The sequence below is a fragment of the Paramisgurnus dabryanus genome, chromosome 6, assembly GCF_030506205.2.
Source record: "Paramisgurnus dabryanus chromosome 6, PD_genome_1.1, whole genome shotgun sequence".
Taxonomy (NCBI): Eukaryota; Metazoa; Chordata; class Actinopteri; order Cypriniformes; family Cobitidae; genus Paramisgurnus; species Paramisgurnus dabryanus.
Genome location: NC_133342.1, coordinates 35,879,295 through 35,898,547, shown reverse-complemented (window position 1 = coordinate 35,898,547; position 19,253 = coordinate 35,879,295). Strand labels below are relative to the sequence as shown.

The window sequence follows — 19,253 nt, the reverse complement described above, 5'->3', positions numbered from 1 at the left end:
AACAGCAAAAAAATGCACAATAATGGATGAATACTTGTGTATTTAAAAAAGTGTTATGGTTACAAGGGCTGTCAGCTCTGTTTGTCTTGCATGAGAATATGTATTATGACACTTGCACCCATGATTATGTGAAGCCCATGTGACAAGTCGCTTTTTGTCAGAGGAAAACATACTTCAATTCTGTCCACCTCTGCTTTTTGTCACTGTGGCTGTTCACTAAAATAAATTTTAATAGCAAAGTCATTTCCGGTCTCTACCAACGAATAAGTGCAGTCATATTTCTTAAGAATGGTGATCCTGCTGTTCAGTTCGGGTTTGTAGAGGCCAAAGCCCAGGCAGATGGGTTGGGAAAAGGTGGTGTTGAACCTGTGCAGGGGGAGCGGGGTGGATGATGGTCCCACCTCGGAGAAAGTGATGGAGCCAGAATCACAGTCCAGCGATACTGCCAGGTGTTTGCCAGACATTTTTGTGGAGAGGGGGATTTTCTTATGGTTATGCCAGGCTGCCAGTTTCTGGTCATGTTGTTGTGCAAGACTCCAGGATATCTGATTCAGTAAATCAATGGATTAATCAAAAATCAATCAGTTTGCTTAACCCCCACAGAAATTAAAAACAGGGCAGAATGGACCCTTTGACATGATACAGTATACTTTGATATTATTCCCTGCTAAATAAAACAATAAAAACCATCACAAATATATTATAATGGAATTAATGGTTATAACGGGACTTGTTTTGGTTTTGATGGAAACCATAATGCTCTCTGTGGGCCTCTGCTGGTGATGTGTTGGTTTCTGGCGCATATCTGGCAGATGGGAACCAACAGAACAGAATTTAATCCTAAATTAAATTTATTTCCAGCAGGGAAACACACTAAAAGTTTAACAGTATACACTTCATCCTTAGCTAGACTATTGTGTACAATGTTTTGGGATCACACTGTACCTTGTTGCAGCCAAATGCTGTCTCCTCCTTGCCTTTTCTCGCAGTGTTGTGGTAAGTCACAGCTAAATCCCAGAAACCCTCCACCTCCAGTTCTCAATAATAGGTTCCTGAAGAAAATCTCTGACACGAGACCACCTGAGACCAATGGTCGAAACGGTCAGGATGCTCGGCGACAGACAAACGGTTTTTGACTCTCATTACTGATCGTAGGTCATCTGAAACTCTTAGTAGAGGATGAGCTGAGTTTTTGTCCGTGGTTAATGAGCTTCTTACTAAAAAAAAAAAGAAAAAAGGGAGAACCTGTCATTAGGATTTGAGCCACTAGATGGCACTACTGGACAAAACACAAGAAGCAGCTATGGCCGTTTCTCACTCGGAAGACTGCAGCCTCCGGAGATCGCATTTGGAGGCTGCATACGTCTTATTTCAGAATATTAACAATGATAAAGTTAACTATTTTTCTTAGTTAATCATAAACTGTTGTAACTTGCGCATGACGTGCGAATGTAATGCTTAGTTAACTTTAATAAATCAGGCATGATGACGTATGCAGCCTGCATATGCGACCTCTGGAGGCTGCAGCCTTCCAATGTGAAACGGCCATCGAATACTGTGAACCAATGGGAACCAGTGAACCAAAAGTTTGGGGCACATGTGTATTGTACAGTATTTTAAGGATGTATAACCTAAAAATAACCATTAGGAAACTTTCTTTATACAGTAAGTTGTTACAAAAACTCCCATAACTCATTGTTATTTGGTTCCCCAAAATAACCAAATGCTAACGTTTGGACAACGTACTATGTAAGTAGTCACGAAAGAGACCTACTTGTATTTAAATCTAGTACACATTTAAATATTAAAATTTACTTTGTTAAAGGCGCTCTAAGCGAATAATGTGCGACATTCCTGTTGATGTTTGAACTGTTTTCAAACAGACAGAGCGTAGCTAACTCCTCCCCCTCCCCCTCCCTTCCGTGCTTTCATGAACGCGCCCAACCCCCACCCCCAAATCCTTCTTGTCGTTTATTGGCTGGAATACTTTGTTTAGTTTTGTGCTGCTAGGTTTGGCCATTTGTTGATATTGCCGTTTGTGAAGCCTGGGCTGTCTACAGAGATCGCGTTTTTTTTACAGTTTGATCAGCGGACAGGCAGCAAGCAGATAGTGAGGAGATGTTTCCGGTATGTAACAAAAAATGTTTTATGGTCTAAAACGCTTCAATTCGCTTAGAGCACCTTTAAGAACCAATTTGTGATCCAGTCTTCTCTGTCCTCTGAGATTTGGAGCATCAAAGTTGGATTTTAATCATTTATTACTTAGTCAATGATATTAAGTTTATGTTCTTTACAATCCCAGGCAAAATATATATTTTTAAATATAATTTTAAATATTTTAAAATATACAAAAAAGCAACAAAAAAATGTGCATTGAAATAGAAATATATTTTAAAAGCCTACTACTTTTTTATTTTTTAAATTGTGAAAAATATTAAGAAAATAAATATATTTTATTTACTCGTTGCATTGGAAGAAAAACTTGTAAACATAACAGGATTAAAAGATTAAAATTAAATATATTTTCAACTGCAAAAAGATGCTTATTATTTTATACTTTATTACATTTAATACAACCATTATATTTTGGCCAGAAAAAAAATATTTTGCCATATGGGTTGTAAAATTAGAACTGTATTTGTTGCCCCTGAAATACATTTTGAAATATATGCTAAAGTGGACATATTATGAAAATCAGACTTTTTTCATGTGTAGGAGCTATAAATAATCCACCTAGTAAAAAACATCAACCCTGTAACTTAGTTTTGGTAAACCATTCTCTGCAAGCATGTGAAAAAATAGATAATTGAAATTTGGCTCCCCCTGTGATGTCAGAAGGGGATAATACTTAATCTGCACTATCCAACCCCTGCACTGCCATTTAGTGCAGATATCAGATCATTTGCATTCAAAAGGAAAGATAAAAAAATTAATACATTACATTAATACGTTACAATAAATTATCTATATGATATTTTGAGCTAAAACTTCATGTACTCTGGGGAAACCAAATATTTATTTGACATCTTAAAAAAGCCTTGAGAAATGTACCCTTTAATATATGAAGGTTAAAGGTGTAACAGTAGCCAAAAATACATTGTATTGGTCAAAATGATGGATGGTTTTATGTAGAAAACAGTAGATCACAAAGACTCACATGTTTACTCGTGTGATAATTGTATGAATGTGAATACCCACAGAGCTCTCTCTCAAGTTCAATGAGGCAGCGCAGAGTCTCAGTTATGAACTCTCTGTATTTATATTCCACATTCTCAATCATGCGTTTCTTATTCATATTTGGCTTAGCTGGTGTAAACACTGGTGAATTGAGTTCTGCCATCCTGAAAGGCATGACAGAGAGAAAACTATAAATATGCTTGCTTTATCTTTTGTACATACAAACTAACATATAACTGCACTCACAAATTACAACTAGGTTGCCAAGTTTACTATGACATAAGACTTACTGTGAATCCTCTGACTGGAACACCTGTCAGCAGAAATGTATTTGTAAACAGATGATGATCGTCCAGTATTTTCACAGAAATATGGGCCATGCTCATGGCACGGCATGATAAAGTATAGCAACATACCCAGATTAACAAGAAGGGGTCGCTCTCCTCAAGCAGCTAGCCTAAGCATTGAATGTTTTCAGTCTGGTTGAGGTATCCTCTCATCCTGTTGCAATCTTCTTGCAGTATCTGTAATGTCAGCTGTCTCTCCTGCTCAGTGACGTTTGTCACAGCTGACACCAATCTGCACACCTGTGCTTGCAGGGCTGAGCCCATCTGTAACACCTGCGAGACATCACTCATAAAGGAGTCCTGCTAAAATGAGTCTTGTCATCATACATTAGAAATAAGAAGAAAATTTTAATCTTGGGCATTTTGGACTCAAATTTGATTTGCCCATATGCACACAAGCGTCACTAGCCTAGAAATCTAGACGCACCCTAGCGGCCACAAAATATATTTGCTGCCAGGGTTTAGTCTAGGCACTCACAATACACTTAACAGCTCCAAAAACCAAAATTTGGTCAGGCCAATCACATCGTGTGGAGCGTCTGTGGGGCGGGCTTAACATGATGACGACAGAGCTGCAACGGTTCCAAACTTGAAAACAAAGAATGGCTGCTGCTGCTGGCGAACAGCTTTCTTTTGAAGCAGCTTTGGCCGCGACTCTGGAGGACTTAGACTTATGTTTTTCTTTGAGAGAAGAGCAAATAACCCTACTGAAGTCCTTTTTAAGCAAGAAAGATGTGTTTGGAGTTTTGCCGACTGGTTACGGTAACTACGTCACCTTCTTCGTTGCTCTGATTGGTCATAGCGCTATCCTATTGCGTGCAGAGGCATTTTGAGGGACAACCTTATATCCCGCCCCTTGCATTGAGCCGTTTGTGTGAAGAGTTGCCAGACCTTACATCTTGATGTAGGTCTGGCTAACCAGGCTAAAGCGTCACCACACTGCATGTCAACCCTGCTGAAAAAAACAGCATGCCAGCAAGACCAGCATATGTTGTGTTTTGGTGCTGGTTTGCTAGTGAACACCAGCTAAGCCAGCACCAAGCCAGCATCAGCACCAGCTAAACCAGCACCAAACCAGCATTAGCACCAGCATCCCATGCAGGTCATACCAGCAAGACCAGCATATGTTGTGTTTTGGTGTGGGTATGCTGGTGACCACCAGCTAAACCAGCATCAAACCAGCATAGACAAGGATAATTCCCATGCCGGTCCATGCTGGTTTGATGCTGGTTTTTTCAGCAGGGAAGTACAAGTCGATTTTTCTCAATATGTTGATTTTTTGGAGCCCCTGATTTTCGACACCTGCGACGGGACATGTCGGTCAGCGGTTCAACTAACAGGTGGGTTCTGTAAGCAGGCCGCTGCAGGTGCATCCTCACTCTCCTCTTCTGGACAGCAATCACAGACAACCATCCCATGCTCCTCCAGACCCCATGGGCATACAAACCCTCCACTACCTGAGACACTCCAAGCGTCCCGTATCTTGGGACAAAACAGTGGCACTGATATATGTTAAGATATGTCATTGCAAGATTTTTTTTAATTAAGGCAGCTGAAACATGCATTTTGCAACATGCCCTACCTAGTCTGGGACTAGGATAAGCCCTGTCTGGGAAACCACTCCAAGTGTCCAATTGTTATCTGAGACACACATTATGGGGTGGTTTCCCGGACAGGGATTAGCTAAAACCAGGACTAGACCTGAGTTTAATTAGACAAAATAACTAGTTTAACAAACATACCTTACTAAAAACATTACTTGTGTGCATTTTGAGGCAAAACAAAGGGCACTGATGTATTTTAAGATGTGTCAGTGCAAGTTGTTTTCAGTCTGGACAGCTCCTATATTTATTTTAGTCTACTAGTCTAATTTCTGTCTGGGAAACCACCCCTTACTGTAGTACAGACTTAGTCCAACTGTTTGGTTAATCTGCCTCCCATTTAACTATTTATAGTCTGTTCCATTTGACTTCTGGATAAATTGGGTAATCTCCTATTGATCTCTATGATCTTAAGTGTATCAAAGGCGATACATTCTGCTTTCCCAACTCCACATTGTATGAATTGTGTTAAAAATAACACAGCAAAATTTACAAGGAATAAATGCTATTGGTGAAGAAATTTACAAATTTGTAACATCAACCAAAAATCATTATCCATCAATTGACCCCAATGTTTTCTGTACTACAGACACATTCAGAATGAATAATTCAAACTCTCAGTGGCTTTCTGTATGATTTACTGTATTAACCTGCTTTATTTAAAGTAGTGTATAACCTTTGTTTTCTGAAGGAAAATGTGGAAACAGACTTACCTTTCGATTTTTAGCAGCTGATATAAAAGAAAAGGTGAAGGATAAAATACGAGTGCCTGTGGCAGCTGGTTTATCCTTCACTGACTGACCTTTCAACACAGAAAACTGTTAAGCCATCATGTGACCTGATCTTAACAGAAGAGATCTGACAGGTGAAGAAACAGAAGCAACTACTTAACCTGGTGGCAGCAATTACATTAGACCAGTGGTTTTCAAACTTTTTCCGCCCGCGTGCGGCCCCCCTTGTGTACGATGCATTCCTTCGCGGCCCCCCAAAGAAAATTTATGACAAAAACTGTTCTAAAATGTAACATTTTAATTTAACAAAACATATTAATTTATACAAAGTAGTGCTGTTGGTTAGTACCCTTATTTTTTTTAGGTTTAATTACACAGAATTCATGATAAATGAATGTATTTTATAAAATGTCATAAAACTGGGGCCCCCTTGGCACCATCTCGCGGCCCCCCTGGGGGCCCCGGACCCCAGTTTGAGAACCACTGCATTAGACAATGCTAAGTAAAGTAAATAAGTTGGGTGTTGAAACGAAAGACAAAATAGCTGGAGAGACATGAGCTTACTATTAGTGATGATTGTAAGATAAACAGCCATCTAAAGATTTGTTATAGGATCCCAGTTATTGCACCTGTAAGCTTTTAACAGAGAAGTATTTTATGTGATCCCGCTCTCATAAAGAATGCAATAAACACAAGTCTTGGCATTTAAAAATACCTCTAACAATTTTGCATAAATAATATGAACAATTCTAGAGCATTAAATCAGCATTGGACAGATATAAATAATAATTCAGGGTACTAGGCCTGGACCACAAAACCAGTCATACAATACATTTGTATGGGTCAAAATGATTGATTTTTCTTTCTTTCCAAAATCATGAAGATATTAAGTAATGACCATGTTGCATGAAGTTATTTGTACATTTTCTACCATTAATATATCAAACGTTATTTTTGTAAGTGGATGCAGTAATGACTTCATTTGGAGAGCACCTATTTAATTGCTAAAAAACAACGTTATTTTGTGTATTTGGTATAATACAATGTGTTTGCGTGGTTTATGGTTAGAAAACCAAATTATTTTCCACATACCGTACATTTTTATAGCCCAGATATCCCTATCTTCCTAAAACGCACTGATTTTGTACAAACCTCATCGATCTGAAAACCACTGTGTCCCTGATTGGCCAGCTAATCTGTACGATGTGATTGGCCTAAATAAGTCTGATATCAGTCGGAAATGTGACGCCCCTTCCCATGTTTGAAAGATTCGCTCACAATGCTGACAGGAGTTATTAAAACAACTTACAGGCTGAGTCCGAAGCGGGGGAATTATGATAATAACCGTCGTGTTAACGTCAACAGGCCCAGGATGTAAACTGTTGCCTACAATCCGTGTGTTTGTTGTAGTCCAAGATAAGAGATTTACGTTGGAGACGATAACTCACGTCATCGTGTACTTTGGGGTTTGTACCTTTTGCATATCGTTAACATGTACACACTTACACACCAAAGGAAATGTAAAACAGTGAATCGGACCATATGTGCTTTTTAAATGTGATTTTCTCAATGTTTTGATTATATTGGGCACTCATATTCCAGATTTTCAAATAGTTGTATATCGGCCAAATATTGTTGCAAAGTATGTTTGTTATTGTCCTAACAAACCATATATCAATGGAAAACTTTTTTATTCAGCTTTCAGTATAAATCTCAATTTCAAAAATATTGACCCTTGTGTCTGGTTTTGTGGTCACATATAGACAAGTTTGCTCTTAATTGTAAAACCTAAAATGACATAGCCTACTATAAGCAAATACAAGTCGAGACTTTTTGTTTTCTTTATCTCTTCTTTAATGTTAACATCTTGATGTTACTTTTTAAATCCAAAGCACATTTTATTAGTCACAAACAGAGAATAAACTATAACATTAAAAGCTGGAGATGTGAGTGCTGGTGAACGATCCTGCAGAGACAGTGTCTGAATCAGACAGACAGATATATAGACACAGACAGACAAACAGAGGCAGACAGACAGACAGACAGACACCCGCCGATGCCGCAGCGCCAGTGTCTCAACAAAGACTCAGGCCGCGCGCGCGCGAGAGAGCGAGGGCAGGAGAAGAGAGAGGGCCATTTTATCCAAATACACAGAGACTCGAGCAGAGAGAGAAGGGGGAGGGCAGGACTATGGGAATGACAGCAAAAGCGAAACGTCATTTTTCGATATCGCAATAGTGCCATTAACCCAGATATTTAACAGCGGGTGACAAATATGCATTCGCGACTGTAAGTGAATATAGAGTGTGCTCAAGACAATACAACAAATAAATCATTCAGATGTCAGAGCCGACTGCGCATCATGGTGGTGGCAAAATGCCGGAAGAGCAGTGATGATATCCAGTCGTAATCTATCCTGTAACATTACAAAGAGCCGTGAAAGATAGCCTACATAATCGTCTTCTGGTAAGTAACACATTGTTAGTACTCTTTACGTTCCCATAACAAGATATGTCCGTGCAAAGCATGTCATATAGACATGGGAAAATATGAATCATAATTGGTTATGATCATAGAGCGCGCGTCCGAGGACGCAACAGGTCGCGCGTACAGTAGAACTGTAGTTCCCGCGAGGATCTGGCTGACGTAATTATGACATTTCGACATAGTTTTACGACGTGTACTACGGTGTATATTGTAGTGTTTGAAAAATAAATTCATGTGTTTTAGCATTACTATTAGTTAAATAATAAAGTTTTTCAGGCATTATTATATTTCCTGGACATGATATTTGACATAAATGTTTTTAAAATGTGATAAATCCAAATTATGATTGGCAGATTATGAATAGCCTCCTATTAAATAGACGGATGCATTTGGCTATTAAAAACGAATTAATGTATTATGGTAGACTGATTTAAACCCTGATCTAAATACAAACCATATTACACAAGCACATTTAGATACTGTTGTATTATTTATATTCAAAATCAATGAAAAACTGAAGACAGGCCTGCTGATTTGAGTTTTTGCATTTGCTTTATGGCATTACAAGACATGCATTATGATAACTGTGAATACATGTGGTCAGAATTTTGATGCACAAATCTGTGCAACAAGTTTAAGTAGGCTATATTTAATATAAAAAAAAATGTAAATGAGGTTAGGTGACACACACTTCTATCTCAATCTTACTTAAACTGATGCTTAATATTACATGTTTTTATTCACTACCGAAATTTACAGAAAGGTTCATGGGAACGCCTTAAAACTTGGGGGATGTAAGCGAAAGGAGGGGTATATGCATGAGTAGGTGGTGTTCTGCGTTATTTGAATGCGAATGTAGTGGGAGAACAAGCTGAGATTGTGTTTGAGACAGAAACAGGAAAAAGGAGGAGGAGAGTTGTCTCTGGATTTTAGTTACACTGAATAGACACAGATTTGGTTTGCCAAGTACTTCACTTTTGAGACATTGCTCATGTATGCACTTACGATTTAGCCTTTTGTTTCATTTATAAATGATATAGATTTTTTTATGGTTGCATCTCAGACAAGTTAATTTTTCTAGTAATTTAGATTCACAAGAAAGACATACAATGTAATTGAACCAATGGGCCAAATAGCCACTGACTTTTTCGCGCATCATGTCACGCAGGAAACAGAAAAGACCTCTGCATTTTTTCAGTCCCATCCTGAACACTTCATGGCTACTTCAACATGGTGAGAAATATTTTAATGTTTAGTAGAAGAGCTCCACTGTTTCTGTCAGTAAGCGCCGCTGTACTATAAAACGTGTTTCATTTGCATTATCTAATATTTTTTGCTTTTAAGGTAAATGTAAATTTGATTCTATAACCATCCAGATCAGATTAGATATAGCGAAAATCTAAAAATCTGACCAAATTTGTGAAGCAAACATAAAAAGTAGGGGGATGTGTGATTATACTGGAAAAGGTGGACCACGTTGAAAAAATAGCGCCACTTTAGTGCTCTGGAATGGCATGAGACTTCATTGTCTCCTTGAGTCTTTGTGGTCGTGCAGTCAGGCATTAACCGCTAGGAAGTGTCTTGAACTGTAACTTAAATGTAAGAGTTCCTCAAAGTACACTTAACTCCTTCTATATGAGTGTTTGTGCATCACAAAAATCAGTTGTGAACCTGTCTGTGAAAACCCGGCTGAAGTCATTTTTTAAATAATGTAAATAACATTCTGTGATATCTTTTATATTGACTAACTTTGATGCTCCCAAACTCATAATATGAGATTTTATCCTTGATTGTACGGACAGCATCACGTTTTGTATCCCATTGCATCCTCTGTAAGTTGATTTTGTAAATTTGTCCTGTGCTTAAGGTCACTTGTTTCAAGTAATCTTGGAGTTCTTAGTGGTAAACCACTGCGCTAAGACTTACCGACCTTTCAGGCTTCATTGGGTTTGGACAGAAGATTTGTTTAAACATATGAGATGTAACAGCACATTTTTACTTACTCAGCCTCATGTGTTTCTAGGAAGTGGGTCGGTGTAGTGGTTTGGGAATTTAGTGGCGAGGTTCATTGTCCATGTTCATGTGTTGCTGTGGAAACAAAGTTGGCTGTTAACGGGTGCAAAGAGCATTGTAAGCTGCTTGAAGGATGGGGTTTCAGATCAGAGGGAATGAGGGTGTAAAGAGAGGGGAGGAGAGAGACGCCCATATACAAGGCTGAGTGAAGTTAAGGGTGAATAAATAGGAGCAGCACAAATTATGATCATGTTGGTCATACTTTATTCAGTGTCCTTATTATTGCTTTTGAAATTAGTAAGACTTTCAGGTGCATTATATAATCTAAAATGCTGGGTTATTTTCAACCCTTGGAAGACCCTTTTTGATCCAACCATGGATTGACACATCCCTGCAATTTGGTTTAAAACATCCAAGTATAGGTTAATTTTGTAACCCTCTAGTTGGGGTCATTTTTTGACCAAACCATGGCTTAAAAATAATATGACAATCTAAGAGTGTACTGATAGCAGATAACTGTAGTGAACAGGTGGTTCTAGTGGCTGCCTCTGTTAGTCATATACAAATTACATATGTATTTGATACAGGCATAAACATTTTGTGAACAGTGACCAGTATCGTATAGCTCCTATTTGAACTTGTACTGGTGGTATATATGAAATAATATTTAGTTAACTGTACACCAAATGTTGTAACCATTGGAACAGTGATGAAATAAATTGTGAAACCATTTGTGTCTCTCTCATTTCTTAGAGGAGCAGTTGGCAGTAAAGTCACTCACTTCTACTCTTGCAAAGAATTCTTCCTCATCCTCTGCAACGCAGAACTGCCAATCCTCCTTGAGTTTAAACCCATCTGTTGAGAGGCTCACAACAACCTCTCTGCCCACAGCCAGCCACCTTGCCCCTCACATCCCCTGCCACCTCACAGACTCTCACCCTATTCCTGACACCCCACAATCCTCCAGTCTGTACTGTATGTCCACCATTCCACCAGCAGTTCCCTCCACGCACAACCACATTCACACACTCATGGCTTCTCCAAAGTTGGGTGTCTCAGCTACCACAACCTCTTCTTCATCTTCCTCTTCTGCTGTTTCCCTCTGTGTGCCTCCACATCCTGGAAGTCCCAGTCCTGTACCCGAGGGTCCCCCAAGCCCAGTTACGCCCTCTCCCAGCCCTAGCACAGCTCCTCCAGCCCCAGCATGCGCATCTGTCAGCATTGCTTTTATCCTCGAGGAACTGCGCGTGCTACAGCAGAGACAAATTCATCAGATGCAGATGACTGAAGAGATCTGCAGGCAAGTACTGAGACTGGGAGAAGAGTCATGTGAAAGGGATTCAACTCCATTCATGCTACCATCTCTGCCACAGCTCTGTTTAAAAGGTTCGGATAGTAACCCTATGCCCTCTCGGCCAAACCCATCCCCTCCCCCTGCCTCCATGACTCCTCTTTTGGCATGTTTCTCATCCCTGCTTCCCCCTCAGACCACCTCTAAGCCCTCTAAACATACCCACCCTTTATTAAATGTCTTGCGCCCCCATAAGACACAGTGTGACAGTGGGGTAATCGCACCGGGAAATTTCAACAGTGCTCACTCCTCCACGTCCTCATCTGTCTCCATGCCTGCCGCTTCAAACATCCCACTTGCAATTTCCCTTGGCCTACCAGGTCAGAATTCATATGAGAAATCATCTAACATGACAGGAGCCAGTGGGCAAGGTAGTCTGACTTTTCCAAACCAGGCTCTGTCAGTAGCTGCTGTCCCTTCAGCTCCCCCACAGGATACAAAACTCTCTGTGCAAGGAGGTTCAACTTCGTTATTGGCAGGACGTATGCAGCACTCCTGTCGTTTTTGTGGAAAAGCCTTCAGCAGTGATTCATCCCTGCAGATACACTTGCGCTCACACACAGGGGAACGTCCTTATCAGTGCCCTATATGTTTCAGTCGTTTTACCACACGAGGAAATCTTAAGGTTCACTTCCTGCGGCACCGTGAACAAAACCCTGAACTCTCTTTCTCTCTGTTTCCGTGTTCCCTATTTGCATCTGTGACCGGGGGATCAATGGGAGGATCAGCACAAACGCAAACTATCAGCTCTAACAAAATAAGCGCTGCTCAGAAGCATAATAAACAGCAAGCAGAAAATGATTTGTGTGGTGAAGGCCTCGAGGCCTTCCCACGCACCACAGCCTCATCTCTACCTCTGCCTCCTAGTATTGATCTGGCTCTGCTGACCACTGCACACTCTCTCCTTCAGCTCAATTGTACATCTGCTGCTGTATCCTCTACATCCTCTATAGCCTCTTCAATCACATCCTCATCGTCATCATCTCTCGCCTCAACTCTTCTTTCAGCTCCAGCCTCCTCTACTTTCTCTGTTGCTGGGGTGTATAAAGGATTGAAACCACAGCACTTTGATGAGAACACCCCTCCGATTCCTAGCTTGCTCCCCCATTCTGCTTATTCTCAGCTTGCTAACCTACCCAAAATCTTTTTCCCAGCATCTTCCACCCACCTTCACCCAGGCCACGGGTTTCTCAGGCCCACAACTCCAACAGGATCCTTCATGTCAACCACACAGCAACACATCTCATTTCCCTTAACTGCTTCTTCCACCACCACATCCGTGACCACCCCAACATCAGACACATCAAAACTGCAAAGACTGGTGGAGAAGTTAGAAAAAGAACCAAATGGTCAGCCCCAGTGGGTATCATCTACTGGTGAGACTTCAAACAGCAGCTTTAGTGTAGCAGGAGCAATAAGTTGTAGCAGCGGTAGTTTAACAGGGACAAATACATTCAGTACAAATGTGGTCACTTCACTTCCATCATCTATGATCCAAATACCATCATCCCTCTTCGGCAAGGAGTCACCTTACCTAGGACTCATGAATTCTGCAGGGGCACTTGCCCCTAATCAGTGTAGCGTCTGCCTTCGGGTGCTAAGCTGCCCAAGAGCGTTGCGTTTGCACCAGGCTACCCATTTAGGGGAGCGTCCCTTCCCGTGCAAACTCTGTGGCCGTTCCTTCTCAACCAAAGGAAGTCTTCGAGCGCACCTGGCCACCCATAGAGCCCGCCCACCAAACAGCCGTGCCCAAAATTCTTGCCCACTATGCCAGAGGAAGTTTACTAATGCCCTTGTGCTGCAACATCACATCCGCATGCATTTAGGGGGACAGCTACCATCAGAGCATCTCCCTGGTACTTCAACAGAAGTTTCTGATGCTGCTTCGGAAACCAACCCTAGCACTACTGATGCTCAGTTATTACATTCAGATATAGAAACAGTGTTGGATTCTAGATGCTCATTCAACAGTCATCTAATCGCAGTCAATACTGCTCCCACAGGATCTCCTGTGACTGCCGGCCTGCCTGGTTCACTTAGCCCAGGTCCCATACAACCTTTCGACCTAAGCCTTGACCTCTCCATAAACCCAACCCCGCATTCACCTCTAACTAGCAAAGATGATGCCCCTGATCTCTTTGTTAGTCTACCGTCTGCTGTAGAATCTGCTGCCTCCCTTGCCTCTCCAGTGTCCCACTCAGTCTCAGCAACATCAGATCCTTCTGCCACTGATGACCTTTCCAACAACACTGATAAACAAAGTTTGGGCTCCTCTACTTCTGTGAAAGCCAACGTGCAGAGAGAAGAATGTGAATTTATGAGTGAAAATAGATCACCCTTGATGAATCCCTTCACTGGATCAAGATCTAACTTGGAAGATCTTCTTAATGTTCAGGCTCATAATGCATCAAGGGTTTCTCGGCCACATCCAGCATCAACATCACCTTCTCTTCTTCCATTCAGCACTGAGAGTCTGACTTCTCACACAGCGAGCCGAATGGAATCTGATCATGGGCTTGTCCAAACATACAAATCAATCTCTCAAGATTTCAGTAAGGAGGAAAAGATTGATGACAAAATATATAAAACCCCAAAGAATGATCAAAGGGCAACTCCAGATCTGAGTGTTAACATGAATATAGTATCAGACGCTTTTGACAATACAAGTGAAGATGCGACTGAGACCGCATCTGAGGAACCAGAGGCAAAGATACAGAAGACAACAAAGGATGGTCAATGTAGTTCAACTGCAAAGGATGAAGTTGACATTAAAGATGCGCTGGCAACTGAAAAAGACAGAACAGAACCAAACATATGCATGTCACTGACTCCTAGTCTTCCACCTCCCATGCCAGAGAAGAAAACCTACCATTGTTCTGAATGTGGAAAAGAGTATGCAAGTCGCAGTGGATTGAAGGTAAGTGGCCTTAATGAAAACATTTATCTGATGTAAATATATAATTTAGTACAACAGAAAGTTAGAAAAATTGTTATTTAGCTCTTGGTTAGATTTGACAGTGACAAGTCTTTTTATAACTTTTAGGGACATATGAAGCACCACGGAGGAGTTGCGAAGGCACATCGAGCTCCTGCAAGAATGAAGGGACCGGAGAGAGTGTCGCAGAATGAGCGACCACAAGGATACCATTCAAGTCATCTGCCACCAGGACAACAATGAGTTTCTTCAGCCAGCACCTGTTAAAGAACTTTCCGTAAACACAGGAAAAGCAAAATAAATCTAAACAACAAGTCTCACACATCTATAAGCACACACAGTAACTCATGCAGAGTCATTTCGTGGCTTTTTTCAAACAGAAAAAGTTACAGATCATGCACACAGACCCTAATTTTATACTAAAACATACAGTAAGATGGTGATAATAACAAAATACGATGTCATATATTAAAGGTGCATTGTGTAACTTTTAGAAGGATCTCTTGACAGAAATGCAATATAATATACAGTACAGTGCAAAAGTCTTAAAGGTGACATTTCACAAGACATTTTTAAGATTTAAAGGGACATTCCACTTTTTTAAAATATGCTAATTTACCAGCTCCCCTAGAGTAAAATAAAGCAATAAACCCCGAGAAGCAGTGGGTTACCAGTGCATTTTATAACAGCTAAGGGGCGTTGTTAGGCACGACGCGAAGCGGAGTGCCTAAACCCCCTTAGCTGTTATAAAATGCACTGGTAACCCAACGCTTCGAGGGGTTTATTGCGTTTATAAAACGGTTACTTCATATGCATAACGTTAGCGGGATTTTATAAAATAAAACCCAAAAAAGTTGTAATTATATTAGTACAAATATTACTCTTCCGCCAAACAAAGTAGTTCCTCAGAATCAAGTGAGACTGAAACAGAGCGCAGTTCCCAACCAACAGAGATGCAGCAAAGACACAATGAAAATATGATTTAAGACTGTGGTGTTTATTTTATAAATCACCATTCATCTAATTTATAGATTAACATTTATATCGTGCAACTGTTGAAGTGATGATCAAATATGCGTGAAAGCATGCTGAACTCTTTCCCCGTCAGCGTTTCTTTTTTTTAAGTTGCCACCCAGTTTTAGTTTAATGCCTTCCAGAAAATTATCTTCTTTATATAAACATAAAATATCAAATGAAAGAACAGACCATCCGCTTTGAAACAAAAACAAACAAAAAAGCATTTCATCCTACCTTCATTTGATCTCTTATCACCTCTCAAATTTTTTTATTTAAAGCGGAGATAATTCCATTTTTGTGAAGAACTTTAGTAAGAGATCAGATTCAGACGGAGCCATGAACAGTACTACACGGTGTTTTCAGTGAATGCGTCAGTGTTTAAGTTTGGTAAGATCGCCACCCAGTGGATAATAGCGGACGTATGAACTTGAGTTATAAAATCCTCAGACAACGTTTTCTCTTTATCGACGAGATGACTCAACAATATTTATTGACATTCATCTGGATATCGCCATTAATTGTGCCATTTTAGACAAATTAAAAATATGATTTAAGACTGTGGTGTTTATTTTCATAAATCAATACGCAGTAACAGTGGCGCAGTGATACCTATGTAATGTGGTCTGAACCGTGAGGTTACCGGTGTATTTTATCACGGCTTAGAACGCGTTTCAACCAATCAAAATGAAGAACCAGAACTGCCCGTTTTATAACATTTAATTCTTACCCTTTTGGAATCCATTCAGCCGATCTCGGGGTTTGGCGTTAGCACTTTTAGCATAGCTTAGCACAATCCATTGAATCTGATTAGACCATTAGCATCGCGTTAAAAAATAACCAAAGAGTTTCAATATTTTTCCTATTTAAAACTTGACCCTTCTGTTGTTACACCGTGTACTAAGACTGACGGAAAATTAAAAGTTGTGACTTTCTAGACAGACATGGGTAGGAACTATACTCTCACATCAGTGACTTTGCTGATGTAACATGGCTGCAGCAGGGGTAGTGATATTACGCACTGCTCGAAAATAGTGCCCTGCTATTGAAAGTAACCAAGGGGTCTATTTTCGGCAGTATGTAATATCACTACGCCTGCTCCAGCCATGTTACATCACCAAAGTCACTGATAATTACGCCAGAATGAGAGTATAGTTCCTAGCCAAATCTTTATTTTCCGTTGGTCTAAGTAAACAATGTAACTACAGAAGAGTTTAGGCTATATTTCCTTAAAATGAGCCCTTTCTATCTACATACACTGCGGGCCCTCTTACATGGAAGGGGCCATTTTGTGCCGTCATGTTTCAACAGTAGCCCTAAATCAGGGGTGTCCAATCCTGCTCCTGGAGCGCCGGTGTCTTTTATTCCAACCCTAATCAAACACACCTGATCCAGCTAATCAAGGTCTTAGAAGGCAGACTAGATATTTTGAGGCAGGTGTGTTGAGGGAAGTTTTAGCTAAACTCTGCAGGACACCGGCCCTCCAGGGCCGACTTTGGACACCCCTGACCTAAATGGACAAACTGCTCTATAGAGTGTGTTTCATCACTATGTTGTCTTAGTTAAAACAAGTTTGTCCTGTGGCAGCAACCGTAGTTTCTTTATGTGTTTGAAAAGGGAGGGGTGAGCTGTGGACTGAGCTGTTGCAATTTGCAATCTCACCATTAGATGCCGCTAAAATCTACACACAGCACCTTTAATGCATGTGATTCGAACGTGATTGATACATGCTTTTAATTTCAGATGCTGTCAGTTCTTACACTGTGCCTGGTTATATCTTGCAGTACTTCCTTGAACATGATGTGTTTGTTTTTTTGTTTTTTTGATGACTGAATTATTTTATCAAGTTTGATGGTTTGTTTGTTTTCACACTCAAGATGTAGCGATAGCAAATAGTTTTGAACTATAGCTTTAGGCGAGGAACTGAAAAAAGTTGCTTGAATCTCTTTTACTTTTATTTTTTTACTTGCTCCCACCTCACAATGTGTTGCAACAGATTTGGCTTTAGTGACAAAGTCAAATATATTTCATTCTCATAAGCAGTAGGTTTCATATTTGAAGAGATTTGAGAGCTAATGGATGGTCTGTTCCAAATGTCTGTTCCAAGTCTGTTCCTGTGTACAAAATTCGAAGGGAGAGTATTTTAAATTAAGATTTACAGAATCAATAAGTAGTACATCATCTTGGTTCTTTGTGGATACCTGTTACTGTTATATGCTGAAGGTGCAGAATCTGAAAATGTTTTAACCGCCCAATATTCAAGCATTTAATAAATAATGTTTTGGCACAATCTGGATGAGTTTGATAGCCTTAAACTGTTCAGTAGAAAGCCTTTAGGAAGCGGGAAGTACATGTAAATTTATTTCCTGAAGCAAACCATTTGACTTTGTCTTCAGTACTTTTGACTAGTTAATACAGGATTTAAAACACTTCAGACATTGTTATACTGCGACTGGACCCTTTTAAAAAGTACACCTTTGCACCTACAGAGTTAATATCGGTACCTAAATGGTGCATAATATCAAAGGCCTGGAACCAATTTTGAAAGTGTAGGAATATCAGAACCAGATAAAAACACAAAAAAACCCAATTAAACTGTAAATATGACCTTTCAACCATTGTGTCCATGGTTGTCCTGTCTAGCTGTAAAGTATACATCTGCTCTTGACGTCGACTAAAGAGTCGGTTAAGTTTAACAAGCCTGTATGTTAGTCAGTGTAAGCTCTTGTTACTTTGGTATTGTTAATGTAGCTATTGAAAAGGTAGAAATAAACAGATTCTGAGATAAACCACTGTCTAGCTTAAAGTGTAGCTCTCTCTACAGTATATTATACTTGGTGGAAATGTTTGTTACTAAAGTGATGTTTGTTTTTGTATTTTCTGTCTTGATTAGCTACAGAAAAGGATTCTCTTGTGTATCTTGCATAAATATGAATTGGATGTGCGAGTCTCGCTGTGAGCTGTAATTTCATGGTACAGAAAAGAAGTAAATAAAAATCAGAATGTTGAGAATATGCTATTCTTTTAATGGACTGCTGTTTCTCCCCCTAAAACAATCAAACCCTCGGCACTGCTCCTCTGTGTGCCACATCAAGCGCAATGAGGGAGAAACAGGAGGAAACGTTGACAATCTGTCTGTGGACAAACCTCTAATCTCCTGCACCATGACAACCATAGAGGCACAGAAAACCGACTGAAAACACAAGAGTACAGGCTGTGTGTTTGAGTTTTGGGGTATGGGTGTTTATTGCTCTGCTAGCAATGCAAATGTCATGGGTTTGATTACCAGGGAACGTACAGCTGTACAGTATAGTACCTTAAATGCATATTTGCTTTGTGTCTGACAAATGCATGCATGTAATGTAACTGTTGGTTTGCTGCATGTGGCGCAGATGTAAATCACAAAACATTGACACCTGAGCAATGGCATCACTGTTTAATAAATTTAATTGTATGTGTGTATGTATGAATAAGAAGAGAAATCCAAAATATAAGGTATAGTAACTTTTAAAATGTTTTAAAATGACACTACAATGGCTCCATACATATTCTAACACGTGTAATGACAATATATCACCAGTGGATGGCAGGGTTGAG

At 40.0% G+C, this 19,253-nt stretch overlaps 2 protein-coding genes across 2 annotated transcripts; one reads left to right on the top strand and one right to left on the bottom strand.

Annotated features, from left to right (window-relative positions):
• Positions 1–43: 43 nt before the first annotated feature.
• trim110 (tripartite motif containing 110) lies at positions 44–4,965 on the bottom strand. Its single transcript, XM_073815116.1, is given in 6 exon segments — positions 44–545; positions 946–1,217; positions 3,199–3,341; positions 3,468–3,490; positions 3,594–3,827; positions 4,775–4,965. Coding segments are annotated over 6 exon segments (1,185 nt in total). The 5' UTR covers positions 4,943–4,965; the 3' UTR covers positions 44–200.
• Positions 4,966–9,500: 4,535 nt separating this feature from the next.
• sall2 (spalt-like transcription factor 2) lies at positions 9,501–18,956 on the top strand. Its single transcript, XM_065276941.2, has 3 exons — positions 9,501–9,576; positions 11,110–14,624; positions 14,751–18,956. The coding sequence occupies exons 1-3, from the start codon at positions 9,501–9,503 to the stop codon at positions 14,883–14,885; spliced, it is 3,726 nt and encodes a 1,241-aa protein (XP_065133013.1). The 3' UTR covers positions 14,886–18,956.
• Positions 18,957–19,253: the final 297 nt, after the last annotated feature.